Below are 15,990 nucleotides of genomic sequence, written 5' to 3'. Positions count from 1 at the left end.
ACATGGAACCAGTACCGACATTCTAAGGCACTGGTTATGAACTCAGGAGTGCAGGCAGCCTGACTCTGCATGCCCACCTCCTTAACTGTGTGCCTGCCTGCCTCCTTAACTGCGCGCCTGAGCTCTGCCCTGCAGCTCTCCCGTGGCACTAAAGGCTGCTGCGTGGAGGCTGGGGGGCCATCCCCTCCAGACCAGGGAAACGGACGGGGATGTGGGCCAGCACCTGTCTCCCCACTGGGGCCTGGCCCACCTTTCCCCCTTTCCGCCACTTCAGCTCTGGAATTTTCATCTGGAGCCAAAGCTACCTCCGTGCCAAAGCGGGAGGAAAGGGAAGGCACTTGGTGATCGAGGGCGGGAATATGCTCCCAGCCAGAGCTCTCACGGGGAGAGTGCCATGATCGCCAGCCTGGACGGGGCATTGGCGATCCTGTCTCTGCTGACCGCACCCTCTCTAGTCTCGAGAGGCAGGAAAGGCAGCGGGTTGACCAGGGAGACGCTCCCGCCCAGCCTCCACCTCATCAGTGTTCTCCTAACTGGCAGATGGGGATGATCATCACGCTGAAAGCGAAGGCCCTAACTTCTCTGCCCAGATGGTGGGGCAGAAGCCACTGAACTTCACCCCAGGAAGGGCTATGGAGACAGCGAGGGACCGGAGTCCTGAGAGACAGAGTTCTTGTCCAAGGACACAGTGGTGCCCAAGCTAAAAGTTACCACCATTCTCCTAAAAGCAGCTCAAGGCTGTAGGATGTGTCCTACGTGCCAGAGACTGCATTAAGGGCTGTGATGATCCCACTGGATCCTCATAAAAGCCATGGAGGCTCTGTTATTATGATTCCCATTAGACTGACGAGGAAACAAAAGAACAGGGAGGTTAAGCAAACTGCCCAGCATGTGTTCTTACCATCACCTCCGCCAAAAGACAGCCAAGCGCCTCTCTTTAGTGCCCTGGAATTGAAGGCCCTCACAGCCTCGGAGCCTCGGGAGGTGGGAGGAGGAGGCTCGGCTGACACACGGCCGTGTAAGCCACAATGCAGTGGCTGGGCACTCCTGTGCTGGGGCCGAGTTTATTTCTTTCTGTCTTTAAAGAGAATGTTGCCCAGAGGAGCGCACAGAGCGGAAGAGTCCAATGGCCTCGTGAGCATGTGGAAACAAATTAACTCCAGCATTCAAATTAAGCATCCCTGTTGGCCTCTGGCCTTTCGAAAGCCAACAACAGGCTGTGATGACAATGGGACTTGAGCAATTATGATGAGAATATAAATGCACGCGATTCAAATGCCAGAGGCATGATAATTTTGGGAATGGCTATAAACCTAATAATCTCATCCTCGCAACGTCCAATTATGGGGTTTTAATTAAAACCTCCTAAGGAGATGGGTGGCCAGTCAGGCTTACCTTAGTTATCTTTATACTTAGTAACTGGTCCCAAATTTTTTTAAAAAAAGGGGGGGGGGAGGAGGAGTTTCCTGTTTCCAGGGAGATACACCCATTTCATTTTTAATAATAAAGAAGAAGATGTTTGTTGAGAGGCCCCTCATTACTAGAAGACAAGATTAATCTTCCTGAAAAGGCATCTCACATTCAAAGGCCGAGGGCAGATGAGTGGGAAATGGCACAACCGGATGAGTGCCAAGATGTTCAGGGGAAAGAGGCATGGACTCAGGAGTCAGATGTTTAACTAAGCCCCTTGATTTACAAAGGGGGACCGGTAAACACTTTCTCAGATCAAGGTACCAGAAAACAGACACAAGGAAGATAAAGCTGAGGGCATAAACCACCAAAAAGCCCCTTAGGTAAGGACGGAATAAAACAAAACATCTTGCAACTCACATCGCATGAGCCGAGTAATGGCCAGAGCAGAGCCTTTTCTCTGGGCTGTTCTGTGAACTCAGACCCAGCCCCCGTCTGGCCAGGCCCAAGGAGCAGGGGCCAGGGACTCTCCTCGTCCTGCGCCCTAACCTTCCGCTTGAGCAAGAAAAGCTAACAGAGAAACCAAGCAGTCCAGTTGTAGATCACAGAAAAAACACGAATAGAAAATAAAATAAGATAGAGTCCCGCACCCCTGTGAAAAGTTCCCAGTTGATTCCCCAGAGGAAAAAGTAAATGCCTTCGATTGGAAGGGGACAGTCGGCAGAGAAGATGGGTTTTGTCGAAGTGCACTGCTAGAGGATTTCTGGGTTAGCTGGAGTGAGAACGAGCCCGTGGCCAGGGCCGAATAGAGAGGACTGGGCCCAGACAGTGCACTTAATTCTAAGGGGAACATCAGGTACTAGGGCAGGAGGCCCTCACAGGCCGAGACGAAAGCGCTCTCCTGTCTCTGTGGTCCTGTGTTTGACAGATTTTTTTATACCATCGAATGGCTCGGGGAGGTTATTTGTGCTGCCCTGACTGGTGCAGGTGATGGAGCAACATGCAGGGATGGCTGATTGGTGCCCCAAGTCTTTCTAGTCTCCTGAGCAGATAACCACAACTTTTGAAGAGATGTCCTTGCCCCCCTTTATTGGTTGAAGTCTTCCTCCCACAAGTTATTGAGGGAAGAGCTTGAACGAGCTAAAACAAAATTGGGTCTGCACAAAACCGCCTCATCTGGCTGCCCTGCTGGGCTCTGCCACGGGGTGGGGCCTGCACCCCCGGCAGTGTGTTTGGGGGGTGGTCAGTACATGAACACAGCCCTTCTCTGGGACCTTCCTGTGCACAGCCCGTCTTGCTCCATGCTGCTCCCTCTGAAATCCTTTTATCACAGCCTCCCAAATGACCTTGAACAATTATTAAAGAGGTAGCACATTTTGGAGACGGTGGTCATCAGCAACCCACTAATAATGGTGCTGGTTCATTCATCATGGATGTTCAATGCACCAGCTCCCCCAGACCATTAAGTCTGCCTTCGACCTTCCCAGAAAGAACCTGTACAGTGCTCTCTCTTCAACCCCTGAGATCCTGAGAAGCACCTACAGAATCCCTCACGGATTGGGGCCCCAGTATGGTGCTCCCCTAAACTCATACCATGGCAAGAGGGTGGAGATCAATAGCATGTTCACGTCTGGAATCTGTGGACTAAATTCTCATGTCCTCAAAAGATGCCTAGCTTTGCACTAAGAAGCTGCAGGGACCATCCCATGGGCCTTATTGCTATAAACAGGGGAGACGACAAGGACGCTCCTATGTACCCATTACCCTGCCTGGGCGATCGAGGCGTTTCACAGGAGGGAGATTCAGGGGTGCTGACAGGCCCAGGACCCACAAGGGTCAGCCTGCCCCCCTGGGCTCTGGATCCTGGCCTTGCCACTCCTCAGATGGGGAGGTGCCTCCGTGATGAAGCGCGTTCGCGATCTGCGCAGCGTTAAACTTGGCACCACCTTTCCTGGTGTGTTTTAACATTCTCTCTAATTAGTTTTCCTCATTAGCTCTTGGATGACTCCTGCACTCGGTAATTATTTCTTTCACTGGCACTTACACTGATATTGTCTCCTCTGCCTAATAATTACTGTAATTACAGTCACTATATTTGAGTTTGGTGCTCGTGTGATAAACGGTTGTATTAAATGTGTTTGATGGGAAGTGATTTCTGAGTGGGCGTCTATAGGAAATTATTGAGGTGCTGCTCTGAGATACGTTCCAATGTTTTTGGATAATCAACTTGATGAAGTAGTGACATGACAGGAACAAGCAGCAGAGAGCGCGATGCGGCTGAATTCACGGAAAATCCTTACTAGATTGCAATCATGCCTACGGGCAGAAGTGCCAATCTGCACCCTGGTCACACCGGCCCAAGCACATGCGGCCCCAACCCCTTCCACACTGAACAGGGTGGCAGTCCAGGAGGGCGAGAGTGCAGCCCCACAGTGCCACGCCCCCGCCCTTCTTCCTGCGCGTGGACTCCCCAAGACCAGCCTCCGGAGGCTGCTGGGCCCCAGCTCTGGGACTGGGCTCCTGGGTTCCAGGAACGCCTCTGGGACAGTCGTCTTTTTTTTAATTTTTTTTTCTGGAGGAAATAGAGGGATTAGCTCTACATTTTTTTTTGCCCCTGGAAAAGGGAGAGTTGGTAGAACTAGAGGATGTCAATGAAAAGTAAAAAATGAACAAGCAAGCAAATTTAGGATGAGGCTGAAAAGCTACTCCATCCTCCTGTATCTCTCAGCCGCCTCCCATCCCCGGAGACGAGCGCTGCCTCAGTTACCTGTGCACAGTCTGTTCCTGGGCTACACGGCAATCCGCTCCTGTGACACTTCCAATGCCCAAGGTCAACTGCTTCTGTTTGCTCAGCACATTCGGGGGCCCACTGCACTGTGCTAATTAAGCTCCGCTTATTAGCTCTCACCTCGTTCTGTGCATGGTGCTCAGGGCTTTATATGCATTATCGCATCCAGTCCTCCCAGGCATCCCTTGAGTTATGCACTATTATTATTTCCATTTTGCAGACACGCTAGGTAACCTGCCAAAGTCACATCCTAGTGAGGGGCAGAGCTAGGGTTCCCAGCCACACAGGCTGATCCTGAAGCCTCCGTGGTCCTGCCTCCCAATTTCGATGAGCGACCGGATGCCAGGAACCTGTTTAGCAAATGCTGACACGCCTAACAAGTGTGAGGTTTCTTAGCCCAGATGGATAGTCAGGCTTAACAGAAAGTGACGCATGAGCTCTTTGAGCCTTTTCCTTCAACAAATGACAAAAACCGTCTTTCTTGGAGCCCCTCGAGGCACCCCAGGGATCTCTAAGTGGCGACAGAGTGCTGGGGAAACCTTGGGGGTTCCACACCGAGCTCTGGGCTGGGCGGGTGTCCAAGGCCAGGGTCAGAGAGAGCCTACGGGTGGGGCAGCCTCACCTGGGCACACGTACTCCTTCTTCTGCACGTCTGCCACGTTGAAGCCCCTCAGGTGCACGGGCGCCATGCAGAGTGTGAACTGGCCAACTGTCCGCCGCTGCCGCAGCCAATCCGAGAGCCAGGCCAGGTGGCAGTCGCAGTGCAGGTGGTTGGAGTGGAGGCGCCTGGGAGAGGAAGGGACAGAGGGAAGACGCTGTCACAGGCTGAACGGAGGGGGCCAAACCTTTCTCCAACGTGATATCCCCAGAAGCCCCAGGAGCATGCCCTTCTGCACAACCGAGTCACCACAGGAGTCTCAACCCTAAAGTCGCTGAATCACAAACTACAGTCATCGCCGCGTGCAGGCTCCATCCCACGGATGCCTCCTGGGTTCTGAGCAATTCAGTTTCTTAATAGTCCTTCCACACTCTTCTCCCCCGCCCCCAAGCCCCCCAAAGCAGCCTCAGCACAGGAGGGGAGCGTGGCATCATCACAGTGACAGTCCTGAGCGAGCCAAACTTCAACGGGGTGGCTCCTGTGCAGATGGCATTGCTGGAGCTATGATTATGAGTTATTGACGGCTTGAAACAGTGTCTCATCAATGCCACAGTCTATGGAGGCACTGGGCTGAGATCTGAGGTGCTTTTAGCCTTTCTTTCTCTCCCCAGGTGTTCCTTCAATGACCCCCTGCATGTAATCCCAGTGAGCCCCAAACCAACACCACTGGGTGCCCCATCAGGTTGAGCACGGCCCGGAGAGAAGGTGTGCCCTCTCCACCCTCCTATTCCAATAGGGGGCTGTCCCCACCAGACGCCTGCAGTCTCCACAGCCTCTCCACAGTGCCCTGCGTCTGCCTCCCAGCCCAAGCCCCCCTGGCACACCTGCTACCCTGACTGGCTCAGGGACCCCTGGGAAGACCCCCTAACCAGTCCCAGGACTCTGGCTTCTCCCTCTAGTAGCTGTGATTCCAGATCAGTTTCAACTTGAGTGAATAAGAGGCCAAAGAGCCGCCTGCAGGTCCCAATTCCAGGGGAATCCTGTCTGGTTAAATGGCCCGGATTTCCTTCCCACTAACTGGGGGCAAACTCAGGATGTGCAGGGGCTTCTAAACATCCTTCCCCAAGGTTTCTCTCTCAGGGGTTTCCAACCTGCTCGTTCCACCAGCCCAGGTCATTGGGAGTGGTGGGAGGAGTTTAAGTCACATCAGCTTGTCATACACTTGGCTTTCCGATGCAAATGTCAAACACCCAGCCCTGGGCATGCTAATCAGCCGGCAGTGTCGGGACTTCCACTCGGTGTCCAGCCATGAGACTGAGTGCCGGCAGGAGCAGTGGTCAGGCCACCTCTGCCTGAAGTGGAGAGAGCGGAAGGGCTCTCGACCACCCTCCACTTAGTGCAAGGTCAACATTGCTAACTGTTGGCCACTTGTGCCCCCCATGGAAGTGAACCTCTGTCCAGCCAGGTCCAGTGGGGGCCTTGCAGGCTAGGGGGCCCACATCCCATCATACCAGATGGACTAAATGAATTCGATTCCCACACATAATGTCATTTTTTTCTGCTGAAAAATATTTTAAAAGATTTTTATTTTAAAATGATTAATTTTGATGGTGCAATTTTCTTTTTGGACTCCAGAGCCAATAATTAAGGTCAAACTTAATAGGCTCCTAGGTCCAAGACACAGTGCCTACCATGGGACCCAAGCAATTCGCCCTTTTGAGCTTAAAGCTCAGACACCCCCCCCTCCCACTGCTCTACACCCCTCATGCTGCTGAAGGTGCTCCAGAAAGAGATGCAACAGGTGGGAGGGGTTAGGGAGGCAAAGTCCTAAGTTGGGGGAAGGACCTTAGTTTCAAGAGGGAACGCAAGATCACTGCCTATTCAACAAAGATGACCCCTTTGTGCCGGGACAGAGAGGGCCTGGCATGAGCTTGCAGGTCCCTCTTTCCTAAAGAGCACGAGGAGAGGGACTTCCTGGAAAAGGGCAGCATCAGCGAGCTGCCAGAGAGAGAGGGGTCTCCATGGCCGACCACCCCCGCCCCCTAGGGGCTAGGCTGCCTGGGATGATGGTTGGTGGTCTGCTGGGAGGCGGGCTGGTGGCACACACAGGCTGAGGGCCTGTCCTGGGTGCCAGGAGGGAGCTTTTGCGTGAGAGTTTGGCTTTCCTTAGGAAAGGCCGTGGAATGGAAGCGGAGGACACAGGGGTTCAAGTTGAACCAACGAGAGTGGGCCCACGAGTCGGATCAATGAGAACGAATTCCTGTCGGTTCCAATCAGGGTAAGAGATCAATGCAAGAACAGAAATGAGGTTTAGGTGAGTCGGATCCTTGCTGAGTGGATTACTTTCTGAGATAATCAAAATGTCAGAGGTCCCCCTTTTGGAAGATTCGATTAGGTGGGTGCTGCCTGAATTCCCGACGGCCAGCCCCAGCCACCTCTCCCCTGAACCTTGCTCCCTGACCCTTTGTCCGTCTTTGTAGGGGCCTCTCCTCTCCCAAGGGGGACCCTGGAGAAGAGGTGACCAAAAATGACCTGGAAGCCACGTGAAGGCTCTTGTCCAAAGCCTGGGGCGGTTGGTGGACTCAGTTTCCCACCTGCTGCACACTTACCCACCAGGAATGCTGGGAGAGCCCAGCTGGGCAGGCTCTTTCATGCTGCCCTTCATATCATGTTTGGGAGACCAGGTTGAGTAGTGTCACCCCCAGTGTGAGCCTGCACTGCCAGGAGGAGTATTCCTCATCCTCTGGAGTGAGAAGGAAATGATTTTAATGACTTCCAATAATCTTGGTGGGTCGGGTCGGCAATGACATGGGGGCGACACAGAAGTTCCGGTCACCTGCCTTGGCCTATCTGGGACCCGTTCCTCTGCTGAACAGGATGCGCTCAGGCTCTGAGGTCACACTGCCTGGATGTAACACTGGCTCTGCGCTTTCTGACTGTGACTTTGGGGGGCGATTTAACTCTGGGCCTCAGGGTTAGCCTCTGTAAAATGGGGGTATTAACGATGCCCCCTTCCCACGGTTGTTGTGAGGATTGAAATGATTCCTGGTGAGTGCTCAGCACAAGGCCTGGCACACCGTGATGTTGGAACTTATTATTATTGGGAGGAGATGAGCCTCAGACTCCTTCTCCCAACCTGGGGCCCTGCCCAAGGCTTCAAGGTGGCTGGGTGCTTCCTGCACGTGGTCGCGTGTGCTTTGCTGACGGAAACACCATACTCCAGGTCGGCAAAACCACCTTCACAGAAGATAAGGTGAATGGATACAAATGCCAATTTGTAATAGGTGCCTTTTAGCCACAGACGCTAAATTAAATTTCCAGCAAATCCTTTTAGAGGGAGTCAGTGTTCATTTTCTATAAAATGTGGCTTTCTGAATTCAATATAAAAGCTTTCCTTTAGAAATCCCATTTATGACTTCCTTCCTCTCTCCCCTCCCCCCTTCTCCAGCACCAGCCCCCCACCCACCCCCTTAATCACAGGGAAGGGGATTAGTCAGCTCAAGTCTCCAGGGAGCTCTGCACAGAGCCATCTCTGAAATTAAACTAAAGAGAAAATGGCACAAGGCAGGGAGCAAAGGGAGCCGACGAGACTGATTGATTGATTTGAACTCATCAGATGAGTGTTCAGGACCACAGGGAAGGATGACAACAGAAACAAGGAGAATAAACTCTTCCATCCTCTTCCCAGACCCCATATCCTCAAAGAAAGCGCCCGAGATCCAGACCTGGCCACTCCCTGCCCGCTGCCACCCACTGTCCTAGGGACCCAGCCCAATCTCCGCTACTGCTGCTCCTAAACTGAAGGTAACAAGAGGGGAAGCAGAAGTCACAGGGGAGCAGCCCCAGGAGCTGGCTGCTGATTTCTGCAGGGAAAAGCCATATTTCTCCTAGGCAACCCACTCGCCTGGGGACACAGGCCCAGCACCCTGAGACCCACAGCCCTGGCCACACTCTTCTCCAGCCCATTGGTGATTTGATGGGAACTTTGAAAAGGTCTTTGAAGACCCAATGGTTTCTCCTTCAAACTCCATCAGTGCACCGTCCCATTTTAAAAGCGGGGGAAAGGGATGGACTTTCTTGGCTGAATTATGTTATCACACGAGGGATCAAAGGAAGGGCTGGGGAACAGTGATGGAATCTGGACCCAGATTCTTCTTCTTCATAACAACTAGTATTGGTTGAGTGCACACCATGACCAGACACACCTTGGTGCACTGCATTCTCCCAACAGCTCGGAGGCAAGCATTTCACCCGCTGTCCGTGAAGCACAGAGAGATGGAGAAATTGCCCAGAGGAAGGGTCACCCCTTGCACTTACACTCAGGTCTGCATGACTTCCAATCGGTGCCCTAGCATACTCTGCATTGTTTCCTCACACACTGCTCCATTGGTCTCCACTTCATTCCCACCTGAGATAAGGTCACTTTTTCACCCTGGCAGGGGGTCCTCAATGCTTATTAGCATCCTATGAGCATTGAAAGCTCCTGGAGGGCTAGTGAAGAACAGATGGCGGGGCCTGCCCCAGGAAATCTGATTCCGTGGGGCTGGGGTGGGGCCTGGAGTTTTTTTTTTTTTTTTTTTTTTTTTTTTTTTAACAATTTCCAGGTGATGTTGGCCCTAGTAGTCTAGGGCAGCAGTCGCCAATCTTTCAGACCTCATGGACCACCAGTGGTCCATGGACCACCGGTTGGTGACCGCTACTCCAAAGGTTTCCTTAAACCAGCGGTGGCCAACCTTTCGGACCTCACAGACCACCAGAGGTCTGTGGTCCACTGGTTGGCCACTGCTGGTCTAGGGACCCCACTTTGGGAACGACTGCTCTAAGGATTTTCAAACCTTTGTGGATTCCATGTTGCTTAGGGGCCATGGGTAAGCTAGGTGCTTAGTACTTGCAGTCCAGATCTCTGGCTAAATAGTGATGATACTGATGACCATGATGATAATAATAAACCATTAATATCAGTTACTGTCCACTCCATGCCAGGCACTTTACATTCACAGAGGAGGCAAGAGATGCCCCGGGGCTAACCATGTGTGGATCAGGTCATGGGGCAGAGGTAATGGACACGATAGAAGATGCTAGAGGGCATTTTCAGAGGAAGATACTGTGCTCGCCAAGAGCCCAAGGCAAAAATCACCTGCTTAACTAATGGGAAAGGAGATCCTGCCACAGAACACCTCCTGTAGGCGGTGCTGTCCCTGGGCCCCCATGAATGGCTCCTGTAGAAGGGTGAGCCCGGGCTGTATGTGCCTTCAGCCTGATTTCAACGGTTATTCTGAGGTTGTCCATTCCCCTGGCTTCAGGAAGTCTGGCCCTGTGCTTTGGCCCTAAATGTATTTGGCTGAGAGCTCGTGGGGGCTGACTCTCCCCTACAGCTGTGATGCACGGACCACTGAGACCCACCAACAAGAAAATCAGAGTATGAACCTCTTTGCAAGGCCAGCGGAGCTCAAATGCAAAGATATGTACAAAAGGGGTTCTGGCTGAGTAGAGGGGGACCCCCTGGTAATAGGGACACTAAATCTGCTCTCTGAATGGGGCTTCAGGGGAAGATTTGCCTCCTGAGTACACACCTTGGAAGGATAAAGAACTAAGTTATTGTGTTCCAATGTCAGCTACCCTCTGGGGCAGGTGGGCAAGGCAATGTGGTGGGTGGGGGCTGGGAGGATGGGGACAAGGAGCAGCCAAGGCTCCCTCTCCTCCACGGGCCCCAGAGGGAAAACTATTGTGATCACTGGCAATGGGTAGAACCACCAGGGGCATGACATTAGCTAAGGAGATGGTGAGTCATTGGGTCCCAGTGCTCTATGTTGTGACAAGGGAACACCAACCTACTTTCCCATCAAGATGGAAAACACAAAGGGGATTCCCACAGCCCAGGAAGGGTCCCAGGATGAAGAGCATGAGTCTGCCTGCTGCGGAGGGTGGGTCAGACCACGGATGACACCCTGGTCCTTCCCTCCACCCCCGTGCCCTCGCTCACCAACACCCCCTCTGTCAACGGCAGAGGAGGCAGCATCCGGCCAGAAAAACCCACTGGTGGGTCCTAGCACGGGAGGTCTCACAGTAGGTCTTACCCGGCTGCGCTGTGGGCTACGTGTGATGGGGAGCGGGGGTGGGGGCAGAGGGGGAGGAGAGCGGGGAGCTTTACTCACAGGGTTCGGATCTTCGGCATGTGGTTGAAGCTGGTGACCAGGATGCGGCTGATGTTGTTGTTGTTGAGGGTGCTGCGGAGATGGAGGAAAAAGGGACATGGTCAGCAGGGGCGGCCTGAGGGGCACTGCGACTCGTGAAGGCGGGGAGGGAAGGATGTGACTGCAAGAGGGACCAAGGATCCCTAGCTGGGGCAGGGGGTGGGGCAGCTGGAGACAGGCGGAGGGCTCTCCCTATGATTAGGGAATCTGTGACCCCTCCTCCCCTCTGCTGCCCACTCAGTACTTACTGGCCCACCTGGAGCAATAGTATTGCTTCCTGAAACCCGACTAGGTGCTGGGTGCCCCATGACAACAGCTCTCATTCCCACACCTGCAACACCAGCTGGTCTCTCTGTCCTCATCTTAGAGCAGGGTGGGGGAACATCCAGCCCTCGGGCTGCCGAAGGCCCGAGAAATCATTTGGTCTGGCCCTGCTAAGGCAACTGCAGGCGGGACTCGAAATTCAATAAATCTAGGAGCTTTGTCCATAGCAACATACATTTATATTAAGTGAATTATATTAAGGGAATCATGCTATAAATATCCAAATGGCCCTTGGCAGAAAAAAGGTTCCCCACTCCTGTTTTACAGAGAAGGAAACAGATTTATATCGCTCAGTAACACACAGCCCTACAAGGGAGGCATTCCCCTCGCATGAGAGACGAGGGGGCTGAGCTACATACAGAAAGGTAGGCCGGCTTCCCAGGGACCCTGGCTGCTAAGCTCTGGAGAAGGGACTTGAACCCAGCGCCATCTGCTGCAGACCCCTCGCGCTGCCTCAAAGGATGCCACGTGGCAAGGTTATCCTGACTCCTCAAGCTCCTCTTATCCATCATAAGGGAGTCCGAGAGGCCAGGGGCTAGGTCTCCTCTTCCTGTGCATGTCCATGCCGTGGCTGGCAACTCCGACAGCAGGACATTCACACTGACTGGGTTCTTTGTAAGTAAAAGGAAAGAGAGAGATGTGAGCTCCACAGATGGGTCAGCATGAAATGAGGCTGCCAGAGAATGAAATCGGGCTGGAGGCACGTACGGCCGGGCTGGCCCTTCTACCGGGGCCTGTCGTGGAGGCCCGGGGACAGCACGGCCAAGGCACTGCCTGCAGAAAGTGTCCTGTGGCAGGACCCCGCCAGGTGCGTTTAGCCTCAGGCTCTGGGCGAGCACACGATCTTCCTCTTAAAATGCCCTCTAGCATTCTCTCTCTCGCACATTACTTCCGCCCCGTGCCCCGATCCACACATGGCTCGAACTGCGTCTTATATACCCTAGTTGTGTGGTCTTGGGCAGATGATCAGCATCTCTTACCCACAGGTCTTCATCAGCAGACCTTAGTGGAGAGAATCTGGTCCTGCCTGGTCATTCCTCCCACCCCCACCCCCTTGCCCCCCAGAAATAGAAACAGCTTCGTCCAGCACACTACGGCCCCCATACCCGCCCCACCCAAGGGGCCCTGCACAGATCCCTTTCCCAGTCCCCGGTGACTGAGCTCACAGCAGGATCCCAGCGATCCATCCCCTCTGGCTTCAGGCTGTTCCTCAATCCCCACCCCCTCACCCCCTTCATACTTGGCCTGTGTTTGGCCGATAAGGCCAGCGGGGAGTCTGTTTACATAAAAGCACAGAACCGAATACTTTTCCTCCCCTCCCTCCCATATTTATTATGTACCTACCGTGTGTCTGGCATTATTTTAGGCGCATCACGAGGTCAAAAGGAATGAACAGACCTGCTCGGCCCACTCTGCAACTCTAATAACGTGCCAGTGCAGACACTTTGCCTTTTATGAAATCGAACCCACAGAGCTGCATGTTTTCCGTGAGCGTGTGTGTGAGTCCATCCCATCTCCACCCACTCAGGAAGCCTTCAGATCATCTCATCAGACAGGGCTGGAGACCCTGCCACTCCCATCTGACTGGGAGTTTCCTGGGGGTGGGAACTATGCCCCCCAACCCCTCTCCACCCGGTTAGAAACACCTTAAATGGCACCTTTGTTTCCCCTTCTATCCATCCCAGAGTTCCAGCGCCACTACCAGCTACAGTCTGAGCATCCTCCGTACTCTCGGAGGCAAAAGGAAGACGCCTTGGCAGAGAAGTGGCTTCCTTCCGGCCCGGCCCAGCCGCTCAGCGCCACTGAGTTCACAGCCAGCCCTAATTTAGCTGAACAGACGTGCAGTTATACGCAGGGCTTCGACTAACTGCGTCCGGCAGCGGTCCGGCAGCGATGACTTATTAATGTATTACTACACTGATATTTAAATGCGAGCCGTAATGAGGGCTATAAAACATTTACGATGATAGCAATTATTCCAGGACCAAGATGACTAAACACAGTGTTCAGACTTCCATGATTTGCTGCAGGGGGCTGGCCAGCCCCTGGTGGTGGAGGGTCGGTTACCTCTTAGATGCGGATCTCCAGGGCAGCTGGAGTGTCTGCTTCCCTAATAAACACAGATTTATTTGATTTCCAGCCTTGGCGGCCAGGGCCTGTGCAGGGAGCTCTGTGCTCCGTTTGGCTCGGGTGCCCCTGCCTAAGCAGCTGGCATCTGAAGGAGGCGTCGTGGTCAGCACAGCGGAGCGGAGCGGTGAGCATGGCCTCGAAGGCCCAGGCCTGGGTTAGGCTCTGGCTCTGCCACCTGTAGCCTGGGCAGCCCCGTTCCCTTAGCCCCATTAGGTCTCCTCCTTTATGACGTGGAGGTAATCACAACAGCACTGGCTGCATACAGCCTGAGTGGTGATTAAAGGATATGATACTAATAATTGTCTGTATGGGCTGAGGGCTTATTGCATGCCAGGCCGGCGCTGGGCTACGGGCTCTAGCTGCACCATCTCACTTAACCTCTCCCCCACCCTATGAGGCAGGCACTCTGTCATCATCTCCCTTTCCTGGATGAAGCAAGCAGTGGTACCAGGACATGAGTCCAGACAAGCCTGACGCCTCTATGTGTTGTTTACTGCTGCTGGAACAGGTTACCAATAATTTAGTGGCTTAAAACAACACAGATTTAGTCCTTATAGTCTGGAGGTCAGACGTCTCAAATGCGTCCAAGGGACTGCATTTTTTTTCCAGGACCATCAGGAAAAGAACATTTTGCAGTCTGTACAGGCCACCCATTCCCCGGTGCAGGGCCCCTTCCCCGAGCCATTCAACATCTCCTACTGTTCACTGTGACCTCCTGCTTCTCTCTAAGGAAGACCCTTGTGACGCAGGGCAGTTGGAGCCTAACCGGGTAATCCAGGCCCACCTCCCCCTCAGGAGGCTCCATCCCATCTGCCAAGTCCCTTGCATCACAAGTCCCTGGGATCAGACAGGGACATCTCTGGGGGAGCATTATCGGCCGACCCCTATGCCCTTAAGATCGGCACGGAAAGCACGCTGGGTAGCACACTGCCGGGCACAGAGGTAATGTTATAACATTAGCGTGTTTAGTCCTTTACAGTTTACAACGCACTTTCACCTTCATCGAGTTTGACGCCAGCAGCACTTTGAAGTCGCAACTATGCTCCCACTTTACAGATGAGCAGATTGAGGCCACGAGGCAAAGGACTGACGCAGGGCAGCACGTGAGCTGCCGCAGGATTTGGCCCTGCTGCTCTCTTTACCCCCAGTTCCTCCCCACCTGCCCACGCCTCCTGCTTCCAGGGCGGGCTTGTTTCTCCAGCAGGGCTGTTCTCTGTCTCTCCACCAGGGACCCAAAGCTGGGGAGAACCGCACAAGCCTCCCACCGCCTCTCCTTCTATCAACTGCCTTAACAATTAACCAGCAGAAAAAGAAAGGGGTCTGACAGTGACCCGCCCCCACTGGATGGCTGGTTCGGGCTGAGCCGTCCTGGCCTCATCGGCGTCACCCTATGTACCTCCCCGTCCTGGACGAGTTTTGCCAGTTCCAGCGTCTGGTTTCACCCTCCCTGCTCTGCTCCCGGGAGCTACTCTGACAAGATATGCTGTAACCCAAGTCATAGGCTTTCCCCCAAGTAAGTGCTTTCGATTCAGCATTTTTCAAGTTCAGGGTCAAATTAATTGTACGAAAGTTCAGGACTGTACTGGCCTCCCTTTTTGCACCATCACAAGCTACTGAATGGGCAGTTCAGTATGAACCAGAAATAAGGTGCTTCCCCCCACAGGATTTCAAAGACAGGCCATCTACCGCCTACTATCTCCCGTAGAACCCTTCCCCACGAGAAACTCTCTTTACACTGAGACTGAGGTGGACCCGAGACTGTCTTGTTTCTCTCTTGTCTGGTCAGACGTGGAGCATACATGCGTCATGGAGAGGGATTGTTTCCTTAATAGAGTGACCCTTCTGGACAATGCTACTGCTACCAAAGGCTCTCGCTCTTGGCTCTGAGCACTAGAAAGAGGGTGTTCCGCTTCCTTTCCAGGGCCCGAGGGGATGAGTGAACTTACTATCGCTTCTCCGGTGCACACATTAAACCTTAACGCCTGAAGAAGTGTGTGCTTCCCTGTGCCCCTCAGTGAAAGGCTGGGTCCTGCGGCAGGACAAGGCCCCCAGGAGTGGCGGATGGTGAGGGAGTGGCACACATCTTGGCCTGTTCAGGGCTTGGCCAGCTCCAGCCCCCAGGCCAAATCTCGTCATCCACGGCCTGTTTTTGTAAATAAAGTTTTACCCTCTTGCTTATGTACCATCTAAGGCTGCTTTCGTGTCACATGGCTGAGTGGTTGCTACAGAGACCGTATGGCCTGGAAGCCTAAACGAGTTGCTAAGTGGCTCTATACAGACAGCATTCCTTGACCTCTGGCCGCTCGCTCTGGGCAGAGCTCCTCCTGCCCCTGCTGTCGATGCACTGCGATGGGCCGGGCCAGTCACCTGGGAAGAAGGTCTCCCTGCGCCCAGACCTGCGAGGCTGATGGAATCGGAGCGTGGCAGGCCCTGCTCAGGGACAGGCTGGGGCACCCACCTTGGGCTGGTGCAGAATGAACGTGGGCCATGGGTCCCAAAGTGTGGTGCCAGGCCCCCCAGACCCACCGGATCAGAAGCTTGGGGGG

General features: G+C 53.7%; 1 protein-coding gene across 1 annotated transcript in view; it reads right to left on the bottom strand.

Moving 5' to 3' along the window:
- The window catches only part of SLIT3 (slit guidance ligand 3), a 524,056-nt gene that overhangs the window by 94,303 nt on the left and 413,763 nt on the right, over positions 1-15,990 (bottom strand). The window contains exons 7-8 of the mRNA XM_070414445.1: positions 10,952-11,023; positions 4,821-4,984 (exon numbers count right to left, since the gene is read on the bottom strand). Of these exons, the coding sequence (XP_070270546.1) occupies positions 4,821-4,984; positions 10,952-11,023 (236 nt within the window). The remainder of the gene's footprint in view (positions 1-4,820; positions 4,985-10,951; positions 11,024-15,990) is intronic.

The sequence above is a fragment of the Myotis yumanensis genome, unplaced genomic scaffold, assembly GCF_028538775.1.
Source record: "Myotis yumanensis isolate MYYU_CA2020_CCGP unplaced genomic scaffold, mMyoYum1.0.hap1 SCAF_5, whole genome shotgun sequence".
Lineage (NCBI taxonomy): Eukaryota > Metazoa > Chordata > Mammalia > Chiroptera > Vespertilionidae > Myotis > Myotis yumanensis.
The sequence above is the reverse complement of the archived record's forward strand: the minus strand, read 5'-3'. Positions and strand labels throughout refer to the sequence as shown.